This window comes from Ctenopharyngodon idella, chromosome 3, assembly GCF_019924925.1.
Source record: "Ctenopharyngodon idella isolate HZGC_01 chromosome 3, HZGC01, whole genome shotgun sequence".
In the NCBI taxonomy this organism is placed as follows: domain Eukaryota; kingdom Metazoa; phylum Chordata; class Actinopteri; order Cypriniformes; family Xenocyprididae; genus Ctenopharyngodon; species Ctenopharyngodon idella.
Genome location: NC_067222.1, coordinates 22,639,727 through 22,663,035, shown reverse-complemented (window position 1 = coordinate 22,663,035; position 23,309 = coordinate 22,639,727). Strand labels below are relative to the sequence as shown.

Here is a 23,309-nt window from a genome sequence, read left to right as displayed (position 1 = left end):
CCAACGGTCGGCCGTCGGGCAGTTTTTGTTCATCGGCCGACTAAGTTTTCTCAGTGTGTTCTGCACCGTTGGCTGAAGTTGGTCCTCAGCGGCTTTTTTTCGGCTGATTCGACATGTTGAATCGGCGTCGGAGCTTGTCGGTCAGTCAGGCCATCTGATCATTCTGATTGGCTGTTCAGCTACTGCCACCTGCTGGCCGTCGGGTGTCGAGAGTCGGTTTGGTGTGTCAGGGCAACTTTGTACCCAGACATTGCCGACGTGAGCCAACCCCGCAGTCTGCTTTTGTCGCCACTAGTTTGTTGGCATTGGCTTGGTGTGTTCCAGGCTTAAAAAGTAAGAGAGATTGGTAATCTGGAAAATCCATTTACAAAAAGTTGTGTCATTTGGGATAAATAATGCACAAGTAAGTCAAGCAATGTGCTTTAAAAACAAATAGGGGGAATTTTGATTTTGTAAGCCCATGAGTAACGTGTACTTCAGGGCCTTTTAGTCTGAAACTTTCATTTGCATACCAAGTGTGCTTTCTTCTTATAGTCGCCAAAATAAAGAACTCTAAATTTAGCTGTATCGTTCCCACCATAGCCAGTCAACTGTCTCCCTAGCAATGCCCTGTGCTATAATAAGCACCACGCCTGTTTACAGGCCTATGGTCTCGCCCCCATGTCTTAAATGACAACTGGAGCTTTTAACGCACTATGGGAATGCATTAGCTCCACCCACTGTAACCTTTCAACACCTACTTTGAGGTCTATTCTCAAACTGCTGTGCACTTGGTGTCGTGTTTGACAGACGATCTAAATGAAACAAACATGAGTCAGTCAATCAGTGATTCAGTCGTTGATTCAGTGGATGATTCAAATGATCAGTTGTTTATCTGTTGCTCTTTTTTCGTGTTGCAGTTATCAGTGTTGTTTCTGTGTAGGTGTTCTTTTGACAGGTTACGAAAGTGCCTCGTCTATAACAATGGGAGGATGACGCAAAAAAATCACAATCCGTGTTGGACTACAATATGCATCATGTTCAGACATTAAGGGAAAGTTGGGTGCTATGTCCATGGTGTTGACAGGTGAAGCTTATTTTAGGTTAACAAAAGATAGGCCTACTCAACAACATGGAAAATAATTCATGTTAAAATGTACTTCACTAGTAGATCAGTATCAGGAGATCATAGCAGACATTGGAAGCATTCAGTTCAGATTGAGGACATTGTGCAGCAGAGTGGAAATAGAATATGTGTATATATATATACTCCAAGTTGTTCTGTTTGTACCCTACACATGAGCTAATAATATCTCTCTGGTCTCATTTTACTATCGTCTATTATTGGGTTTTAGTATAGTAGAGTCCTGTTATGGCGCTCGGGGATATTTCTGGAGGCAAGAAAGTATTGCAGACAACAATATGCATAAAGTGGTGAGGGGTGAGGCCTCTTCTTTAAGGTTATGTCTGATTCGTTACAACGAGTCTGCACTTGATTTCTTGTTGTTTCTAGTGTTTTCTGGGTGATTGCTTACTGACCTACTGCAAGTCAAAAGAGCCACATCAGTGTATATCCAATGTAATTTTGCTTTGGCCATTTTATCTTCATTTGATAATTTGTTGATAATCCTATGTCCAGTTGCATAGAAAAGTAATAGCATTCTTCTCTTCAACAAACTACTTGATTTTAGGTGTCAAGAGAATGAACGTCAATAGGTGATTATTATAAAATAATTATTTAAAATAATTCAATAAGGATACATTACAGCTGTGCAAACTGAAAAATTGATTGCATTTTATATTGATACATTTTATTTTTATGTAGCCTATAGGCTTTAAGCTGTCAAACCACAAAAAGACACATTCATGAAAATATTTTTTGAGGGTTTTGTTTGAATTTATTGGAAAATTAAGTGGTGTGGAAGAAATTTGCGCTGCCTCTGAAGCTCTACCAGGGCGCTGATAATGGGCAGTACCTATAATGGGCTAGAAAACAATGGTTCCTTTTTTTTGGCTGCTTAATATTGTCCGCTGCCACATCCTATATGTTACCATGTCTGATGTGTAGATTCTCAATTTTTATTGATGTGTAGATTTCTCAATTCTCAGTAACTTGTACTGTACATTTTTTTTCAGGAAAGCTACAGTCTTATCATTTGACCTGTCTGTCATGCTTTATTTGATATTCTGCTAGTAAAGAATGACTTTCCACTTCTTTGTTTACCACCTCATCTTCATTTTCCTTCTCGTCTTAATAAGAAATAGCAGCGAGTATGGTTGCTTTGAAAAAACTGCTCAAACATAGATACAGATCCATTTTGTTTCTCTTGCCTCTTGCCAAATGACCCATGACTGTAAATTCCTGATATCTTTTAATATCCTTTACTGGAAATAGTTTCATAAGAAAAAGAAAAAGCTTTCTTCGACACATGCCATCCAAACCCTTCAGGAGATCTGTAGAGTAGAGACTCATATTCAAAGCAAAGATCTAGTTCCTTCTCTGACTTTCCCAATTGCCCGTCACCCAAATGAAAGGTGAAAGGGTTTGTAAGAAGAATATAAAGTTTTTGGGGGAATTTGGGATGTTGGGGGTGAATTTTTGTATCCACCAGAGGCAGTTCAGTCTAGAGAAGTCATTGAAACCCCCTGTTGGTGGCATTTTATCAGGGATGGTCCCTTTTGTGGGCCACCTGTTTATCTGCTGTTTAGAATGAATATTAACAATGGTAATAATTAATAATGCTAATATAAATGGACATACTTAAATTATAATTTCTGAAGGTTCTAGCTCTGAAAGGGTTTTTCCCATCCCACCCAAATGCTTGCAGAATAGTTTTGGTGCAGTGAAAGTACTGCTAGTAGTATTTGAAAATGAATCAATACTAACTTGAAAAACAATAACACCACCTTAATATATATTTCATGTCTTTTTTGAGGGAATTTATTTTTTTTCTGTTGGAATACACCCTGCGACCCCCTCTCTGCTTCTCTCTAAAAAGTGGTGTGAGATGAATTCCGCACCACACATTGAAGTTTACCCAGAAAACAACATTCCTCTCATGCAAGCGTTTGACGTCAATGCTGGTGCATTTATAGAACCTGTAAACAGTGGCCGGCACTCAGCCTGCTACTTAGCGATGACATTTCATCGTCTGAATGTTTATGCTTTGCATGCGGCTTCATCTTCTTCTCTGCTTTTTTTCCTGCTCATGAAAGGTTGTCCCATTTGAACCAGAGCCCTAAGGAATGGTGGTTGGGCATACGCAGCTCACGGTATGATTGGTAGAGGTTGTGCTGTTGAATGGGACACTGTTAGGGGGCTGATGGGGAAGAAGGGGGGGTGATGGGAAATGGAGTTGGTGGTGGCTCAAGTTTAGTGCCATGTGATGCCTACAAAAGACAATAGAGTCAGCTGTCATTGGTAAGGACTAGTTTTGCTGCTACCGTTAAAGGTGCAATGTGTAAAATTTAGGAGGATCTATTGACAGAAATGCAATATAATATACATAACTATGTTTTGAGTGGTATCTTTTTGCACTGGCATGTTTCTACAGTAACCCTAAACGGACAAACTGCTCTACAAAGCATGTTTCATCTCTGTATTCGTTGGTGTTTTTAGAGGCAGTTTGCATCGTCACTACGTTGGATACACACGAAGTAGTTGTAGTAGTAGTAGTAGTCGGAGTTTGGTTTATTAGAAGCAGAGACCGTTCTTTGTTAGAAGAAACCTCACTGCTTGTCTGGCTATCCGCTGTCTCAGACGACGACATCTTTGTCTTTGTGTCGGCCACCGTAGCACTTTTAGAGAAGTTTCGAAAGGGAGGGGTGAGCACTGTGCTGAGCCGTTGCAATTTACAACCTCACCGCTAGATGCCGCTAAAATTTACACACTGCACCTTTAACGATGCGGGTACAAGGCAGATATTGAAATTCAATACTATTTTGTCAAAAAATACATTAAAAATGGAATACTAAAAGCTAAAATCAATCATTATAGATGCTAAAAGTGAACTTATGCATCACAACATTATAATGTGCAGTATGAAAATATTACATTAGAGATTTGCTAAAGATTACATTTAACAGTTATTAAAATATTAGTCTTTTTAAATATCAACTTTAAGTGGATGTTCGATGACAAACGTTATCTAAAAATAAGCATGCACAATTAAATATTCAATACTGACTGGTCCGTATGCAGTATTGTACTGTATATTTTGTTGTGCATGCTTATTTCTGCCTATTTTTACATTTACATTTGCATCTTTATAACAGTATTAATATTAATGAGAACACCATTAAATGTAATCTTTAGCAGATCTCAAAATATCCATTTTCATACTGTACATTGTGATGTTGTAAGCAAAAATTCGTGCATAGAATTTAAAATTTTTTTGTTTGTTTTGACTTATTACATTTTTTATTTTTTTAGTATAGAATTTTAATAATGATTTTAATATTGATTGTCGGCCGTAAAAGCCTTAACTAGCCTATTAGTAAAGCTAGTCATAATACAAGTAGTTGTGAAAGCCTTATGTGTAATCTTCTACGTAAAAAGCAACAGGAATAAAAATTGAGCCTGGCGTTTGGTGCACGTGATCAAACTTGCGCCATATCCCGATAACATTAGCCCTACTTTTCCCATAATTTCCTGTCTTCTCTCAGCTGTCCAATAAATAATTAAAAGGCCAACAATACTAATAAAAAGCACTGTTCTTTCACTAAAATCTAAATAGCACCATTCAGCGTGCGTGACGTGAACAAATCGACATGCATTAGCCGATAAATGCTGGTGACTTCCAGCAGTGTCATTATCCACTTTTATTGACGTCATCGTCCACATGTCTTATGGATCAAGAGTCATTATGAACTAACATCATGTGGTGCACAAGCCCTCTCTTTCCCTTTTTTACAACTGTCTTTTTTTGGGCTTTCACCAAAGAACTGCTGGTTTCTTGTTTTCCCAGAGCGAGGGGAGCCTACCCCTCCTTTAGGCCTGCCAAGGCATCGGAGGTTCCTGGGGCCCATAAATCACACTGGCTATTTGTAACTCTCCCTTACCAGCTTCAAACCCCAAGTTTAAGCTGCCAAGAAGCCCTTCCAAAGGATGTAAATATCACCCAGCTTTCCTGCACCTCTTTTTTTTCCTCCAGTTTTGGCCTCAGTGCCGCCAAACCACTGGCTGAATCTGACCGACTCCATTTGATTCTCTCTCTCTTCTAGTTCTCTTGCGCTCGTTCATCTATATGCCGTTAACAAGGAGAGGATGCAGAACCGATTTGACAGGGCAGCCTACCGCACGTCGCTGTGTGCTATTTCTGGAAAGCAATATTCATGCTTTTCTCTCTCTCTGCCTTTCCATCTCTCCCGCTCGTTTCTCTGAAGCGTAGCTGGTGTACCGTTGCTAAAGAAAATAACCATGACGTAAGCTGGGCTCTCTGCAAAATAGACTTTAAAACAGGGGGATGGTAGAAAGCGCCTGACGAGCTCAAATAATAAATGGTTCCTCCAGGGAGGCAAGAGCTCGTTTCAGTCAAAAAAGCAGTAAAATCAATATGAAACCACTAACTATTTATAAAACTGAAGCACATTTAAGGGAAAAGTAATCAGCCCTGTCGGTTCTGAAAACATCACCCTTGCACTAAAGTCCTAATTGATTGATTGCAACTTTTTCTTATGGCGATTATTTGCTCATTGCCATGTGGTTTCCACTGACAGCTTTTATTTGAAGGCAATACCACCATAGGCTCTTTTTTTTTCTTCTTTCTGTTCTGAAGATTGTTGGTTTATAGTACAAATTTATCTCGCTCTTGCTGTTGGTGTGTACAGTCTCTGTTTTAATATATCACAGGCCTGCACCTTCTCAGCCCCTAGTTTGTTTCTGTGCTGGGGAAACACATCCCATGATTCACTGCTGTGTCCCAGAGCTTACCAACAGAGACGCTTCTGCAGAACAGAGGGAAGTGCAGGCACATTTATTAATGACTGTCCTTGAGGTCCTACCTCAGCGTCCTTAGCTTCTCTTGCTTACTTTGTCTCCTTTCTATATCTCTCTTGTGGGGATATATATATATAATAAATTTCCTAACATCTAACAAAAAAGATGAGTTTTAAGAAGTTTATTACTTATATACTTTAAGAAGTATTCATATTCCTGAAAAGAATGTTCTTAATAATCATTGTAAATAACTTCTTAAAGTTAGGATAACCTCCAACTTATCTTAAATTCCCAAAAGGTATTGGGTTATTTCAAATATTAAGCATTACAACATAACACTTGCTACAATACAATACATTTTACCTTTACCATGAATGAGGACGAGTACTCTGAAGTGGCACCGATCGATCATTTGCGCGTATACATGATGCGTTCACTCTTACTAAAACTAGCAAAGCAGCAGCGCACAAAGATACAGGACGCATTCACTCTAGAGAGAACACAAGAAAGATGGAGAGCAAATGAATGAGGAAGACCGCTGCATCTTGAGACAGGCTTTTTTAAAATAACCATTTTAACTTGACACTGTGCATTAAAAACATGACTCTGAGTGATTAACTACCATCAAGCCAGTCGTACGAAAATAGTCTGCATGCTTATTATGATAACTATGGTAATCTACAGGCCGCGCTCAAAGACAGGCTTTGAGGTGCTTCGAGTCTTCAGCAATAGCCGCCTTTCAATCAAATAACACCAAAGCCTGTCATTTTCTTCTTAAGAAAAAAATTAAGATGTTCATAAGAAAATATTTGAGAACTTTTTCAAGAATTGCACATTTCCGTGAATCTGGTCCCTGAATCCTGAATAAAATGTTTAACAGTTTCCACAAAAAATATTAAGAAGCACAACTGTTTCAACATTGATATTAATAAGAAATGTTTCTTAGCAATTACATTTCTAAAGGATCATGCGACACTGAAGAATAGAGTCTTTACTGTTAAAATAGCTATGGTATGGCGCTGTTTTTCAGGGGGTGTGCTAGACCCCTTACTTCCAGTCAAGGGAAATCTTAATTCTTTAGCATACAAAAGCGTTTTGAACAATGCTATGCTTCCAACTTTGTGGCAACAGTTCGGGGAAGGCCCTTTTCTATTCCAGCATGACTGTGCCCCAGTACACAAGCAAGGTCCATAAAGACATGGTTGGATGAGTTTGGTGTGGAAGAACTTGACTGGCCCACACAGAGCCCTGACCTCTACCCCATCAAACACCTTTGGGATGAACTGGAACGGAGATTGCGAGCCAGGCCTTCTCATCCAACATCAGTGCTTGCCCTCACAAATGCTCTGCTGGATGAATGGGCAAAAATTCCCACAGAAACACTGCAAAATCTTGTGGAAAGCTTTCCCGGAAGAGTAGAAGCTGTTGTAGCTGCAAAGGGAGGAGCAGCTCCATATTAATATCTGTGTATTCAGAATGCAATGACCTTTATTGAGGTTACATGGATCAAAAACAACAAAAATGATAAGGCCTGTTTTATTTGTATTTATTTATTACTTTTTTGTGGTGGTGCCAGTGAAAATTTTGGCAGGGCAAGTAAAAATTTGAACCATTTGCCCGACTGGGCCAGGAGAAAAAATCCTTAGCGTTGAGCCCTATCAGAGCATCCCTACTCTTTTTCTTTCTCTATATGTCTATTCCTCTTTGTCACAATCTCTCTTTGTCTCTGCACAACAGGGCTTTGGTCTAACTGCTAAAATAAAGCTCCCCTGGCTGGAATGAAAGCAGGAAATGGTGTCAGCAAATTGTGTCAGCTGTAAGTTTCTCTTTCAACTGAGCTCTGAAAACAAAAGGACAGCCCTTCGGGAGAGAGGAGAGGAGAGCGTTGGGTTGTGATGCCATGAGGGACATCGTCCCTGAGGATATAGCGGTTAGATGTCAACTTAAACACTGTTTTTGGATGGAAGGTTATCCTTAAAAATGTTTCAGTGCTTCTGCTAGATTCTGTAACTCATTGTCAGATTATTGTCTGGTTAGATGCTGGTTTAAATCACATTGCACATTGGTTCACATCTATGGATTGTCCTTGCTTGCAGTCCCTAGGCGGAGCTTTTATGACATTATTGACAGGCTAACGACATGCTTTTCATGAGGGTCCTCTGCAAAGAATCTACACGCCGCATTCATCAGCGACATCTATAATGCCGATCCAAGATGGGAGAGAGGGAACAGCAAGAGAGAGAAACAGAGATGCACAGAGAGCCGCCTGGAAATGTAGTGTCCTAAAATAGATTTGCGCACTTTTAAAAGCGCAGCGTGCCCCCCATCCCCCCCTCGCCCCCCTCCACTCCCCCCAGAGCATTATTAATCCAGGGCTATTTATAACTGCGCTTTTCACAGGCAGACTGTGTTCTGTCGCTGCTTGTGTTTAATCTCTTCTGGGAGTGAAGGGGAGGACGGGGGCCAGGGAGGATGAGGAGGAGGCGAAGGTGTAGAGGAAAGCGGGAAAGACAAGGGGAAGGAGTTTGAAGCCAGGAAAGACCCCCTGCTATGGTGGAAATGGGGCAGCTATTTCAATACTCAGACGAGGGGCGAAAGGCTGCATGATTTCTTTTTAACATTTCAATTTTTTGTTTATTTACTTATTTATTTTTTGACCGAAGAAAATTCCGTATTGTGATAAACGTCTTCCCATGGGCCAACTATTGCAAGCTTGGGTCTCTAGATGATTGTCTTCTGTGGTTGTGGAAGTACAGAGCTGTGTATAAAGGTGCAGGAAAGTGTTTATTGGAAACTGGCAAATCAAAGCTGGAAATGAGGATGGACCGCTTTTGTCTGCAGAGCTTTTCACCTGTACAGATCCTCTATCACACGAGAAATAACCAACAAGTAAAGAAGCATTTAAAAAAATGTATTTACATTTATTTATTAAATGAATTTTTATGTATACAGTACTGTGCAAAAGTCTTAGGCGCGTTAGTATTTCACCCCCCAAAAATGGTTTTAAGCCAGTTATTTGTATCTTTTGCTGTAGTGTGTCAGTAGGAAATATCAGTTTACATTTCCAAACATTCCTTTTGCCATTAATTGTAATAATCCAATGAGATTTTTGTATGCACATTAAGGACGGTATCTTCCACACAGAGATCTGATCTCACCATCATCGAGTCCATCTGGGATTGGGACATGAAGAAACAGATGAAACAGACTAAATCCAGAAGAACTGCGGCAATGTCTCCAAGATGTTTGAAGAAACCTACCTGCAAAGCTACGGTCCTGTGAGAAGTTTTAGGCACTTGTGTAAAAATGCTGTAAAGTGAGGATGCTTTCAAAAATAATGTCATAAATAGATTTTATTTATCAATTACCTTCTATTAACTAAATCAAATCAATATTTGGTGTGACCACCCTTTGCATTTAAAACAGTTTTTGTCCTAGGTACACTTGCGCATAGTTTTTCAGGTAACTTTGGAGGTGGGTTTCTTCAAGCGTCTTGGAGACGTTGTCGCAGTTCTTCTGGATTTAGTCTGTCTCAGTTTCATGTAATCCCAGATGGACTCGATGGTGAGATTGGATCTCCGTGTGGGGCACCGGCTGTTGTCAAGACTCCTTGTGCATACAAAAATCTCACTGGATTATTACAATTAATGGCAAAAGGAATGTTTGGAAATGTAAACTGATATTTCCTATTGACACACTACAGCAAAAGAGAAATAACTGGCTTAAAACCATTTGTGAAAATACTAACATGCCTATGACTTTTGCACTGTACTGTATATATTTTTGTAATTTGTATGTATGTATGTATTCATTGTGACTAAAAGAGGGCCAGGGTCATTCCAGCATTAAAGAAAATAATAATAATTATTATTATTAATACAATTTTTTTTTTTTTTTAAATAAATGTACTGGCATCTTTTAGATTCATTCAGTATTTTTTCCACTGGCTGCTTCCAATGTAGATTCATTGATTATGAAATATTTTACTTTTGACACATTACACCATTCACATTCAGTCTAGGGTGTTACAATTGAAAAACAATCCCGTGTGCTCTAGACTTATTGTCAAATTCAAACCTAACTGAGCTGGGAATTGTGATTAACAATTGCCTAACTGCTTATAAACAAACTAAGCTAACTGCTGCATAAGGGGATCAAGTGTAGATAAACACACACATATACACACACACTGGCACCATGCTCTAACACCAGTGACACGGAGTGAGAGGAAGCTATTTCTAGTCCTTCCACCAGGCGATTAGCGTAATCCATGGAGTACGATTTAATCTGATGAAAGGTAAATCTGGCTACTCAAGCATTCTCTGGCCCTCTTCCAGACACTCCATTGATTAGTCTTCCTTGGCTTTTTATCCAAATAACATCACCCAGTTTTACTCCGTCTGTCGTCTCTCGTTCCTGTCCCCTTCTCTCTCACTCACCCAACCTCACCCATAGCTTATGCAACACCTTCTTTTATTTTTAATGAGGAGGTACCTCTCTCTCACTCTTCTATTTTCATCCTGTCAGGTTGCAATGCTCTTACCTCGTTTTTAATACATGGTAAGTGCCTCAGCAGAAATGTTTTTTGCTTTTTAAGGCCTTCCCCTTGGGACAAGATCACCATTGTTTTTATACATAACCTGGAAAAACTTTGAACCACATGGAGAGATAGGTATACATGTATGTGTGCAAAATTGTATTGGTACTATTTCAGCCGAAATTAGCTATTTTTAAATCTATCGTATTGGTCAATACGGTATATTTAATTGTGAATACTCTTTTTACATTTAGATTACCTTTTCTGTCATTTAACACATCTTTAAAAACACTTATATAATTCAATAAAATGTAGCATTCAGCAAATCTCGAAATGAATATTAATTTTTCATAGTGTATGTTATGTTGTGATGCCTAAATTCACATTTAAAGCAATTAATTTTAGTATTTAATGTTTTATTTTTATTTAGACAAAATAGTATAGAATTTACTAAGTAATTCGATTCTTTTTTAGTTGAGAATAATTCTTGGCTTATTGCTATTGTCCAGAATTTTAATATCGGTGGATCCCTATTCCCTGCTGTTTATGTTGCTTTACAATAAAAGTACCTAAACACCCTTAAAAATGTTGATTTTCATATTAAGATTTTCATAATATATCTTAAATGAAGTTTATTTCTCCTTTCCCAATTGAAAGTAGTTTTATTTTCCAACAAGGGACAAGAAGTCTTACGGCGTGTGCACCAAAAGCGAACCGAATATTCGCATCACGTTACTCACTCTAAATTACTCACGGAATTACTTGTTTTTTGCGTCACTTGTGCGAATAAAAACAGAAAATTTCTTCATTTTTTTCTGTCATCAAAATGTAAAACTCATAGCTAGAATCAAGTAACAGACTCATATTTTCATCACTTACCAGGTAGTCCAACTTACTTGCTTACTTTTCTCCAAGCCATCTACTTTTTTGTCTGGTCTCTGTATTAATAAGAACCTTCAGGGTGCCTGCAGACGGCCTCCATTTTCTGATACAACCAGATGTGTCAAACCGGATGTGTCAATAAGCTCTTCGTTGATTGTCATGCAAATTTCGTGAAAAGACATGATTGAGGCGAATATTGTGCGTTTACGGCATTCGCGTCATTCTCGTCGCCCGAGACAAATTCACATCTATTCGCGTCTTTGCATTGACTTTGTATGTAATCTACTAATAATTAAATTCACTTTTGGTGTGCACACACCATTAGTAACTTGTATAGTTTTGCGTCTTTCTTGTGTAAGGGCTAATTGTATTGTCTTGTATGCTTGATTCTGTTTCAGTCTGCAAGTTTGTGTATTTGTGCGCTATGTGTGGGCGCTACAGTAATCAGTCGAGACTCTACTTTGGTCAGAGCTCTCCGAGGGAAATTGCCTGGAAACCCCCTCAGTCTGCCCAACCTCCTCACTGAGGACTTCCTCGAAGACTCCAGTCGCAGAGAACCTCCCCTTTTCTATTTTTGTCTTTCATGCGTTTTTCATCTCTTCCTTTCAACTTAAAAACAGGTCCTTGATGAGTAACTACCAATTTGGAGGCGGGTGATATTTTAAATGGACAAGAAGTTTGAAAAAGGATAGACATTAGCTGTGACGGAATTGCCGTTGTCTTTTGTTGGACAGGAAAGTGTTGATAGGAAGGCTGTCTTTAATAGTCCCTGTGCTTGCTAATTATCACCTCAAAGGAGTTTTCCGTAGGGATGTGGGAGTCTGTCACATAGATGTTGTGTTTGGACAGATTACTTATCTGTGGTGCTGCTGCGTACACGGTAGACTGTGAACAAACATGTTAACAAAACATTTAACGGCTGTAACCAAGTTTCGATATTAATAGAGCTTCATTTTAATTCCTTTACATCTATAGAAAGTCTTAAGGGAAGTTTCACAGTCACAGGTGTAGTCATATGTTCATTCTTCAGGATTATTTATTAAGCTGGTATTTTACAACTATCAATTGCTTCCGTACACTCTGGAAGTATCAGCAAAAAAAGAAAAAAAAAGGACACGAAATAAATTTGAATTAAACATACAAAAGGCAATATTTGCAGCGAGGAGACTATTACATTTGTTAGACCAATTCAAATCGCTAACTTGTGAGTCTATTTGAGTAATTCATTTAAATAACTGGCTTATAAGTAGGGATGTGCACCATGACTAATTTCATTAACATTTAAATGGAAGTTAAAAATGATCCATTTGAAATAGCCTATTTTATCACTGATTTAAACAGTCAAATCCCTTACTCAATGCTGCTGAAAAATAAGTTTTATACATGAGATGTGCCTGCCTTGCATTATGATCATTGTAATTAAACCTAAGCATTCAGTCAACAACATAGGCATTTATTAAATTAAACAGAATCAATAGGCAGTGCAGGACCAATAAGTACAAACTCACCAGCCTATTATGAACAGAATTCCTCAAATTAAAGTTAGCCAGCAAAAGTTAGCATGTCAAGGTATTGTTGTTGCGCATCCGGGATTGAACGTGCTTCTTGTGTATGAAAATTACTTGAATTGCACATGATTGCAAGAACAACTATACACTGTTTAAAAGTTCGTTAGAATTTAGATATACATTTTTTTTGCTGTCAAGTAAGTTTCAATTATAATGTTTCTCATTTAAACCGGTATAAAATTTCTTGCCACCATTATAGCAGGTAGTATAACAAGTTACATGCCAGTTTGATGTTGACTAGTAGCAGCAGTATCGTTTAGTTGACTAGTCTCGCATATCCCTACTCATAAGAGTCATTCTTTTGTGAACTGGACTACATTGTTCTCGCAGATTGTTTGTTTTTGTATGCAGCCCATGTAGACTACGCAATAGTCTATCTATAATTTATTGCCTTATTATTATTTCACAATTCCCAGTCTTTTAACATGGAATTCACCTGTAATCCCACTATTATTGCACAGGCTGCTTCTTTAACTGACGTTTTGGGCCAATTGTTGCAGACTACGCTGAACTTCATACATGGGAATCATACCTGTTCTTCTCCTGGAAGACTAAAGGTATCTGGGGAAATCTATGCTAAGCTCATCTGGTCAGTAACAGTAGCGTTAGCCCTGGCGACCTCGGCTGGCCAAGTTCTGACGTCAAAGGCTTGACACAGTCAGTCGGCCAGAGGGCACAAGGAAAGCTATATTTAGCCCCTGACTGATGAAGGGGGAGTAATCTGATTTTCATGTAAGCCGAACGCTTCCGCCAGGCATCCAGCAAAGAAACCGGATCATTAGCATGTTGGTAAACTTTAGCCGATGCTGGGAGGGCAACCCGGCCAACGGTAGATGCTGAGTGACATATGAGTTAATGTGTTCTCAGCTGGGACTGGCCCCCGCATAGTGGTATCCTACCTCACACTTGAGGTCCCTGCAGACTCAAGGACACTATGAAGACTCTATAGCTTCATACCTCCTTCAATGAAGTGATGTGCCAGTTGTCAGCATAAAAGACTTGGTTTATTAGTGTACTGCAAGGGTTTAAAGTGTTTCAGTGATTATTGGAAAAATGAAATGTTTGACTACCCAATTCACCAAATATTGGTCCTAAATAGTATGCAAGATTTAAATTAGCCCTTCACAAATCATAGTATGATGAACAAAGTATGCCAGGCATGCCCATGTGTAGTATTTGTTGTTTGAATAATGCATGCTTTTTGCCCAAAATTGGTTATTTTTTCAGTTATTTAAAAAAAAAATGATAATAAATGTGATGATGACAATGCCACCAACCTTGAGAATAATTAATTATCCTCATTGCACTTACATTTATGCATTTGTGAGACGCTTTTATCCAAAGCGGGTAGATTATTTGAAGGTATATATTTTTTTTTCACCCATGACTTTGTTGCTTGTGCCATCTTTTGAGCTTTTTATTCATCAAAGAATCCTGAAAGAAATGTACTACTAGATATTACTCCATATTTGTTGAGTAATACTTTCATGTCTAGTATAGTTTGCGATTTGAGTTGCAGCCCATGAGCTTTCCATACCATAATAATCCAATAATCCAACCATAATATGCCTTGGAAAATTTTAAATCTGGTCTTGACATAAGAGGCAAGTTCAGTTCCTTTTGTTCCCCACTGCCCTGGAAGTTGAGTAATTTGATTCGGACTAATGTTTGGAAGCTGCAATGACCTGGTCACCTTTAATTGGAGCGTTTCCCTGACTGAATGCCTTTAGAGAGCTTAGGCTAACTTGCACAAGAGCCTGGAAACACATCGCTATCCCCATGGCAACTCATTAATGCCACCTTACTGCAGTGAAAATAAAAAGAGGATTTGAGGGAAGAAAAACAACTACAACACAAACAAAAGGAAACAGGAATGTTGGGTTTTCCGAGGCCTTTTTTAGTACATCAGTTGTGCCAAAAACTTGTGCTGAGATCCTTTGGGAAGCTCAGTGATCTTGGGTAGTGGTACTATTGGAGATATCAAAGATGGAGAGAAAGTGACTGGTTGGGCTGCTTTTTAGGACGAGCCTCAGAGCATCACCTTGGTTTCCCCTCTAGGTTATATAATCACATGCTCTCTTTACCAGTACAGTGCCCTGCCATAAGGAAGGTCTTGGGTGTTTCTTTTACCTAATGACCTAAAAGGAAGCTGTCGCCGTTTTACATGGATTTTACAATTTTGGTATTTTTCTTTTTGGATGAAACTGGTCCGAGCTCAGTTGGATAAATTCCCAAAAGGCTTGAGATACAAAAGATGGTAACGTCAACTGGCCTGTCGACATTTGAGCCTGATTACACCTGATTACAGTAACATGGGCAGACACAGACAAATGTCAGCACTACATTTACAGACACATCATACATGAACCACAGAGTATACCCTCTCGATTGCAAATGCACCCATGACCTTTACTTATGTAACTGTGTGCTTTAAACAAATTGTATGTTTATGTGTCAACATACTATTTTGAGTGCTACTAGCATAGGGGTTGAGTGAACATGTTTGAACCCAGGCAGAGGTGACCCATTATAAAATAAAAATGCAACAGGTAGTGTGTGTGTGTATGTGTGTGTATGTATATATATATTGTTGAGTCACAACTTATAAAAAAAAAATGAGGTCTTCAAATAAGTCAAATTTCTATAATGCCACTATTGATTTGTACTGTTTATTTGTAGCTAAAACTGCTGCAAAAAGATAAACAGAAAGGCTGTTTTAATTATCATCGAGAAGATGCCATACTAAGACATATATTGGGAACTGATCTTTATTATTTTGTGGTGCCGAAATTTAAACTTCACCTTTTATGTTTTACAGGTTATCATAATTCTAATGGTAGTTAGGTGACTCTTTAATTTACTGTATCGCTCTCTTTCCAGCCGTGGACGTGAAGACTTTGTTACCATCTGGGATGCAGAGCCCGGTGGGAGGCGGAGGAGATCAGGGCGGAGGTAGCGGAGGCCCGGTGGACCTGCGTACAGACCCGCGCCTGAGCGCGCTGAGCACAGTGGACCCGGCGCTGAGAGAAAAACAGCTTCAGCACGAGCTGCTTTTACTCAAACAACAGCAAGAGCTCCAGAAACAGCTGCTTTTCGCAGAGTTCCAGAAGCAGCACGAGGTTTTGACACGCCAACATGAAGTGCAGCTACAGGAACATCTTAAGGTATGACCCTTGCTGTCCTCTCTGTACACATCATCTCCTTGAGCTCTGATTCTTGACTCTGATTTTCTTCTGAACAGCAACAGCAGGAGATCCTTGCCGCAAAGCGTCAGCAGGAGCTGGAGCAGAAGAGGAAGCTGGAACAGCAGCGTCACGAAGAGATGGAGAAGCAGAGATTGGAACAACAGCTGATCATGCTACGGAACAAAGAGAAGGGCAAAGAGAGTATGCATCTCTCCATTAATCCATCTATTATATACAATAGATCTACAGCGAACTCATTTCATGGCACGGTCGCCGCTCATCATTTCTGCTGCTAATTTCCAAAAAGGGCATAGTTTAAATGCACTGTTCACCTTTTAGTTCAATGAGTAAACACCTTGCTGAGCAGTACGTAGCTAATGTTTATCGCTGTTTGCTGCTATAATTACTCATTGTCATGGATATTCCTTCAAGTACTTTATGCACAGCAGGCACAAATTGCTCTATTATTTCTCTTTGGTTGTTTACCATTAAAAACAACACAATGCAGTACTAGGATTTATTAAGCCACAAAATTAACATATTGGACCTGTTCCAAAACCTGTTGAGCTGCATACATGGTATTCTAACCCTGTTGAGCTGCATACATGGTATTCTAACAGAGATGGATCCTCATAAGTGCACACATAGCCACCAGTTATGTGCAGCACCCATGGGACTCCTCTCAAAGTTGATTCAATAGAGTTTGATTAGCAAGTTGCTAAGCTAACGATTAGCCTGTAAAGCACAAAGTGTGCAAATGTCATTATAATCATAAAAAAAATTAATCGCACCCAGAAATGTTGAGTAGTTTTTTTTATTTTATTTCAGTTTTACATTTATTTATTTATTTATTTATTTATTTATTTATTTATTTATTTAAGGACACAAAGGACTGTAAAGACATTTATAATATTACAAAAGATTTCTATTTCAAATAAATGCTGTTTTATGAACTTGCTATTCATCAAAATATTCTGAAAAAAAAAAATGTTTCACGTTTACCAGAAAAACATTAAGCAGCACAACTGTTGATGATAATAATAAATGTTTCTTGAGCATCAAATCCGTATAGTAGAATGATTTCTGAAGGATCACGTGACACTGACATAATGATGCTGAATCACAGGAATAAATTACATTTTAAAATATATTCAAATAGAAACCAGTTATTTTAAATTTCTCAATATTACTATTTTTACTGTATTTTTGATCAAATAAATACAGCCTTGATGAGCATAAGATTCTTTAAAAATATTTTAATAGGTAATCTGTATACATATTTATAACTATTTTTACTTGAACAAATCCCCAATTTTAAGTGTGTTATTTGTCCTGTGCTATGAACATAAAATCATGCAGTTTACTGAGCAGAGGTGCCCTAAAACTTGATTTGATGTGCATTTTTCACCTAGCGGACAATAAAACAGGGTGAGAAAAGCTCTTAGATTTGCATTGAAGGAGGGGACACCAACCATATATATATATATATATATATATATATATAGAAATCATATTATCACAGAGACTAGAGTTGGACTCTTTTGACTTTGGTTAGTTAGCAACCTCAGATCACCTTAACAAATGCATAGCAATGCCCTAGCAACTACCTAGAACACAGTAGCAGCCGTATAGCAACACACTGGCAGCTATTGGCAAACCCATGATGATGGCTTTTGCAGAGGTGATCAAAACTCGCATTTTTTAAAAAATAAATGTCAAAAACTGATTCAGAATCATTCTCCTCCAATCCAACATCACTCGTGTTCTTTTGACTCTTGTTCTTAGGTGCCATCGCCAGTACTGAGGTCAAACTGAAGCTGCAGGAGTTCCTGTTGAGCAAAAAGGAACCCGGCCCCGGTGGTCTCAACCATTCCTTCCCCCAGAAGTGCTGGTGAGAGGAACCTTGCTAGTCCATATCGCTCAGCCTTGTTCTGGGCTGGTAAACTCAAAAGTCCACTTTTTAAAAATAAATATTTTTAAATGTAGTTAATATATTTCAAAGACAGGTTCAGTGTGCTCTGTTTTTCTACTGCATGATATAAAATGAGTGCGTTCATAACATTATGCTGGAAGTTTATGGGTCTCATTCATACTCAGTTGAATTGTGATGGATGAGTCTTTGTAATGGCCTGTGTTTGTTTTCAGGGGGGCTCACCACACGTCCCTGGAGCAGAGCTCCCCTCCACAGAGCAACACACCGGGCACACCGCCCTCCTACAAACTTCCCCCGCTGTTAGGGTCCTACGAGGGCAAGGATGACTTCCCTCTCCGTAAGACCGGTGAGTAGGCTTCTTGCATATGTGTGTGTTTTGATGAAATAAACTGTGTATTTTTTTCTACTGTTCAATAGTTTGAGGGTAGTAAGATAAAAAAATAAAATAAAATTAAGACTTTTATTCAGCAAGGATGCATTGATCAAAATTGACATGTAATGTTGTAATGTTACCAAAAAAAAATTATATTTCAAATAAATGCTGTTCTTTTAAGCATTATATTCATGGAAGAATCCTGAAAAAGATGTATCGTGGTTTCCACATAGATATTAGGCAACACTAATAATAATAATAAATGTTTCTTAATCAGCAAATCATCATATCAGAATGATTTCTGAAGGATCATGTGACACTGAAGACTGGAGTAATGATGCTGAAAAATCAGCTTTGACATCACAGGAATAAATTACAGTTTAAAAATATATTAAAATAGAAAACAGTTCATTTAAATTGTAATAATATTTCACACTATTACTGCTTGTACTATATTTTTTATCAAATAAATGCAGCTTGGTGAGCATAAGAGACTTCTTTCAAAAACACGAAATAAATATTACCGACCTCAAACATTTGAACGGTACTGTACATTTAATGTCTGAAAATCTCTCATCGAATTTAACTTTTAATAATGATGTCATACTGGCCCACTCGCTTCAGCTGTTGACGTCAGCTGGGTCGCCTTTTCTTTGTCTCCCATTCCTCTGGCTCTCTTCTCATTTTCTGGATTGTTATACCAATAAACACTATCCACTCACTGCCTTGGAAGCCTTCATATTACCTCCGGGAAATGCAAATATAGTTGTTTTTGTTATTTGAATTAATTGTTTCAATGAGTAATAGCTGCGACATTGACACTGCATTATAAAACATTACTTTGTTTGTATGTGAATGTCAGATGATTATTTTCTTTCTGTGTTCATGAATGACGCTGTTATGGAGTCACCAGTGTTTTTGTGTGGAGAATTTTGATTCTTTAACAGTATAGATATATCACAGCAGATGCAAGGGGTGTGTGTGTGTGTGTGTGTGTGTGTGTGAGAGTGTGTGCAGGGTTGAAGACTCTTCAGTGAGTCTGCAGGTGTGAGTCATAATGAGTCATCAGAACAGCAGAACGACACATAAACGCACACCTTAGAGACTATATTAGTGACAAAATGGATTTCATACTAAAATAATGATATTTATTATACCTTACACACTTAAATATGGTTAAATATGGACAAACCCAGTGATTGGGTTGTTTTGACCCAGTGGTTGGGTTAAATATTTGACCAACTTGTTGGGCAGTTTTATTTAACTCATCTATTGTTTTAAAATACTGTATGGCTGGCTTAAAATGAACCCAAAATAGGTTGGAAATTAAAAATCAGACACATAATTACTAGAGGCAACAGTAATAATCAAAAGGTGAACTTTTACTAATAAGCAATTTAATAAATGTTTATTATTTAAATATTATTTATTAAACACATTAATAAATGTTCATTTCCAACCTATTTTGGGTTCATTTTAAGTGAGCAATATAATCATTTTTAAACAATAGTTAAGTTAAATAAAACGACCCAGAATGTTGGCTCAAACTTTTAACCCAACCGCTGGGTTTGTCCATTTTTTACCCAACTTGGGTCATTTTTAACCCAGCATTTTTTAGATTGTATCTCACAATCTAACCCTCACACAACCTGTTGACATTATTAGATTTGAAACGAAACACAATATGGCCTGTTTTTGAGAGTTTCAAATACCGAGGACCACCTTAAATGTCTTGGATGTCGTTTGACTATATTTGTGAGGATGTTTTCAAAGTATAACCTGAGTACACACACACATACCGGTCATCTGCTGTTCACTCTCATAGCCACCAGCCATACTCCAAACCACCCACACAGATTCAGTGAGTTTGTTCCCACACACACATCTGCTATCTGCTTTTTACACACAGCTATCTTTTAAACTGTCACACCCACGCTGCTTTATAAAGCTCTCTGTAATAGAACTGACACACATATACCATACAGAGGATAGGAGGACACACACACACACGCCCTCTAGCTTGGACTTCAGCACACTGATAAAGTAATCGCAGACGGGTCTGTTACCGTGGGCGAAGCGCTTACTCCATATTACCACTGTTATGGCAACACCACATCTCCTTACATAACCTGCCCTCAGATTGTGTGTGTGTGTGTGTGTGTGTGTCTTTCCATCACCTCCCCTCCCCCTCGTCTCACACTTTTATTTTAAATCTAATTAAATCCATACTAAAGTCACTGATAGCATTAGGCGCTAAAGTCCTTTCTGCTCTATATGCCCAGTGTGGCTATGACGCACAAACGGGCCCAGAAAAAACACAGGGCTCGGTCAAGCCGCATTACACACGGCGTGTTTGGATAATTGCCCCAATTCCTTTATTTTTTTTCCTCTTTCAAATCCTTTTTTAGTTCAATTAGTTTAATTTGGCCCGTCATCTCCGGAATCAACAAGAGATAAAATCGGCACACTGTAAATATAACTTTTATCTACAGCTCTGTCTGTGTGTGTGTGTGTGTGTGAGTGTGTGTGTGTGTGTGTGTGTGTGAGAGAGAGAGAGAGAGAGAAACAGAGAGGGATGGGTGGTTGCTGTCCATGGTCCTGATACACAAGAGTGACAGATCCAAAGCCTCATTAGTAGTGCTCATTAAGGCAAACATCACTATTATAATTGCTCATACATAGGGTTGGTGATTTTGAACAAGCCCCTAAGCGTAATTAATAAACTTTGCGGTGCAATTCATCTTGCACCATTTGTTCTACGGACAAACAGTGCATGATACCCCAAATCATGCGGGTGTGCTTGTACTTTTCAAAGTGATTGAACTTTTTTCTTTCTCTCTCTCATTTAGCCTCTGAGCCCAATCTGAAGGTACGTTCACGGTTAAAACAGAAGGTGGCTGAGAGGAGGAGCAGCCCACTGCTTAGACGGAAAGATGGTACTGTGATCAGCACCTTCAAGAAAAGGGCAATTGAGATCTCAGGTAAACACTATGTGAGAATACAGAACTGTTTAACCTCATGGGTAACATGGGTGAAGGCATTAAAACAGGTTTGGACCGAGAATGCAGTAACTACACTTTCTGGCCAGAGGTTTTACATTTTTTTAAGCTAAGGACTCTCCAAATATTATGATCTCTATCTGACAGATCCTATATATATATGCTTATTTGTAACATATATAATATAAAATAATATAATATACACTACTGTGAAAAAGTCTTAGGCACGTTAGTATTTTCACCACAAAAAAAGGGTTTTAAGCCTTGTCAGTAGGACATATCAGTTTACATTTCCAAACATTCATTTTTCCATTAACTGTAATAATCCAATGATATTTTTGTATGCACAATGGAGTCTTGACAACAGCCAGTGCTCCACACTGAGATCTGATCTTACCATCATTGAATCCGTCTGAGATTATATGAAGAAACAGAAAAAACTGAGACAGACTAAATCCAGAAGAACTGCGACAACATCCCAAAGACGCTTGAAGAATCCGACCTGCAAAGCTACAGTCCTGTGAGAAGTTTCAAGCACTTGTGTAAAAATGCTGTAAAGAGAGGATGCTTTTAAAAATAATGTCATAAATGGATTTTATTTATCAACTAACTTCTATTAACTAAATCAAATCAATATTTGGTGTGACGACCCTTTACATTTAAAACAGCTTTTGTCCTAGGTACACTTGCGCATAATTTTTCAGGTAGCTTTGCATGTCGGTTTCTTAAAATGTCTTGGAGACGTTGCCACAGTTCTTCTGGATTTAGTCTGTCTCAGTTTTTTCTGCTTCTTCATGTAATCCCAGACGGATTCAATGATGGTGAGATCAGATCTCAGTGTGGAGCACCAGCTGTTGTCAGACTCCTTGTGCATACAAAAATATTACTGGATTATTACAGACACTACAGAAAAAATATATAAATAACTGGCTTAAAACCCTTTTTTTGGGGTGAAAATACTAATGTGCCTAAGACTTTTGCACAGTACTGTGTATATATATATATAATATATAATATTATGTTGCAAATAAGTATAATATCCATATTTATATTTTTATGTTTCCCATATTTTTTTTTATGAAAAAAAAAAAAATACATGGAAAAGGTTGCTTTCTTTTAAATTTTAGGATTGAAATATTATATTTAAAAATATTATATTAAATAAAATATTTACTTTCTATTCTATTATTTTTCGACCCAGCAGTGAAACAAATAATGTAAAATTTTTAAGTAAATTTTAACTATTTATTTATTTGTTTATTTATTCATTATTTTAATTTTATTTATATTGTTTTGTGGTGTGTACTTTGATCTTAACACCTGTAACCTTATTATTTATTATTCTCAGGTTAGGTAAAGTAAGTTGAGTTTAGCCTAAATTATAAGCATTTTAAATTACTTACAATTTGGTCAGAAGACTCCTCTGTGGTAAGTCTTAAAACACTATAAATCAAGCCTCTGTAGGCAGCTTTTGTAATCAATTTCTTTTAATTGGTTACTTTTCTATTTATAATAAACAATGTAAAGGCAAATAAAACTTCATCATTAAAGTATAAAAATACAATAGTCACGCTTTGAGTCAAAGGTGTAGTCAGCTCTGGGCTTCCCATCTTCAGCTTGGGGTTTCTTGTCCTCAGCTCTGGGCTCTAGGCGTCAGGGCTACTGTCGTATCAGTATCCAAAGAGGCAATCAACTCCTCAGTCTTTTATACTCGTGTTGTTTATCACAGACGTTAGTCATCTTCTTGATTGACATAAGTTGTAACTTTCCCCAAAGTTTCCCAGATTCTTTTCAAGGCCTCGCAGGTGCAAGCGGTCCATGTCCTTGAACTACAGTAAACTCAACCAAGATGGCTGATGTCCTTATAAGGATCTAGGAGTAGAACCACAGTAGAACCACAGTCCACAGTGTCCTT

General features: G+C 38.1%; 1 protein-coding gene across 5 annotated transcripts in view; it reads left to right on the top strand.

The window, feature by feature from the left end:
- The window catches only part of hdac5 (histone deacetylase 5), an 81,289-nt gene that overhangs the window by 33,775 nt on the left and 24,205 nt on the right, over positions 1–23,309 (top strand). For 4 of the 5 annotated variants that reach the window (XM_051888777.1, XM_051888779.1, XM_051888776.1 and 1 more), the window contains 5 exons: positions 15,785–16,068; positions 16,146–16,290; positions 17,875–17,980; positions 18,235–18,368; positions 21,245–21,376. In XM_051888777.1, the coding sequence (XP_051744737.1) occupies positions 15,785–16,068; positions 16,146–16,290; positions 17,875–17,980; positions 18,235–18,368; positions 21,245–21,376 (801 nt within the window). Of the gene's footprint in view, positions 1–9,061; positions 9,589–15,784; positions 16,069–16,145; positions 16,291–17,874; positions 17,981–18,234; positions 18,369–21,244; positions 21,377–23,309 lie in introns of all 5 variants that reach the window. The other variant, XM_051888778.1, reaches the window with a different exon arrangement.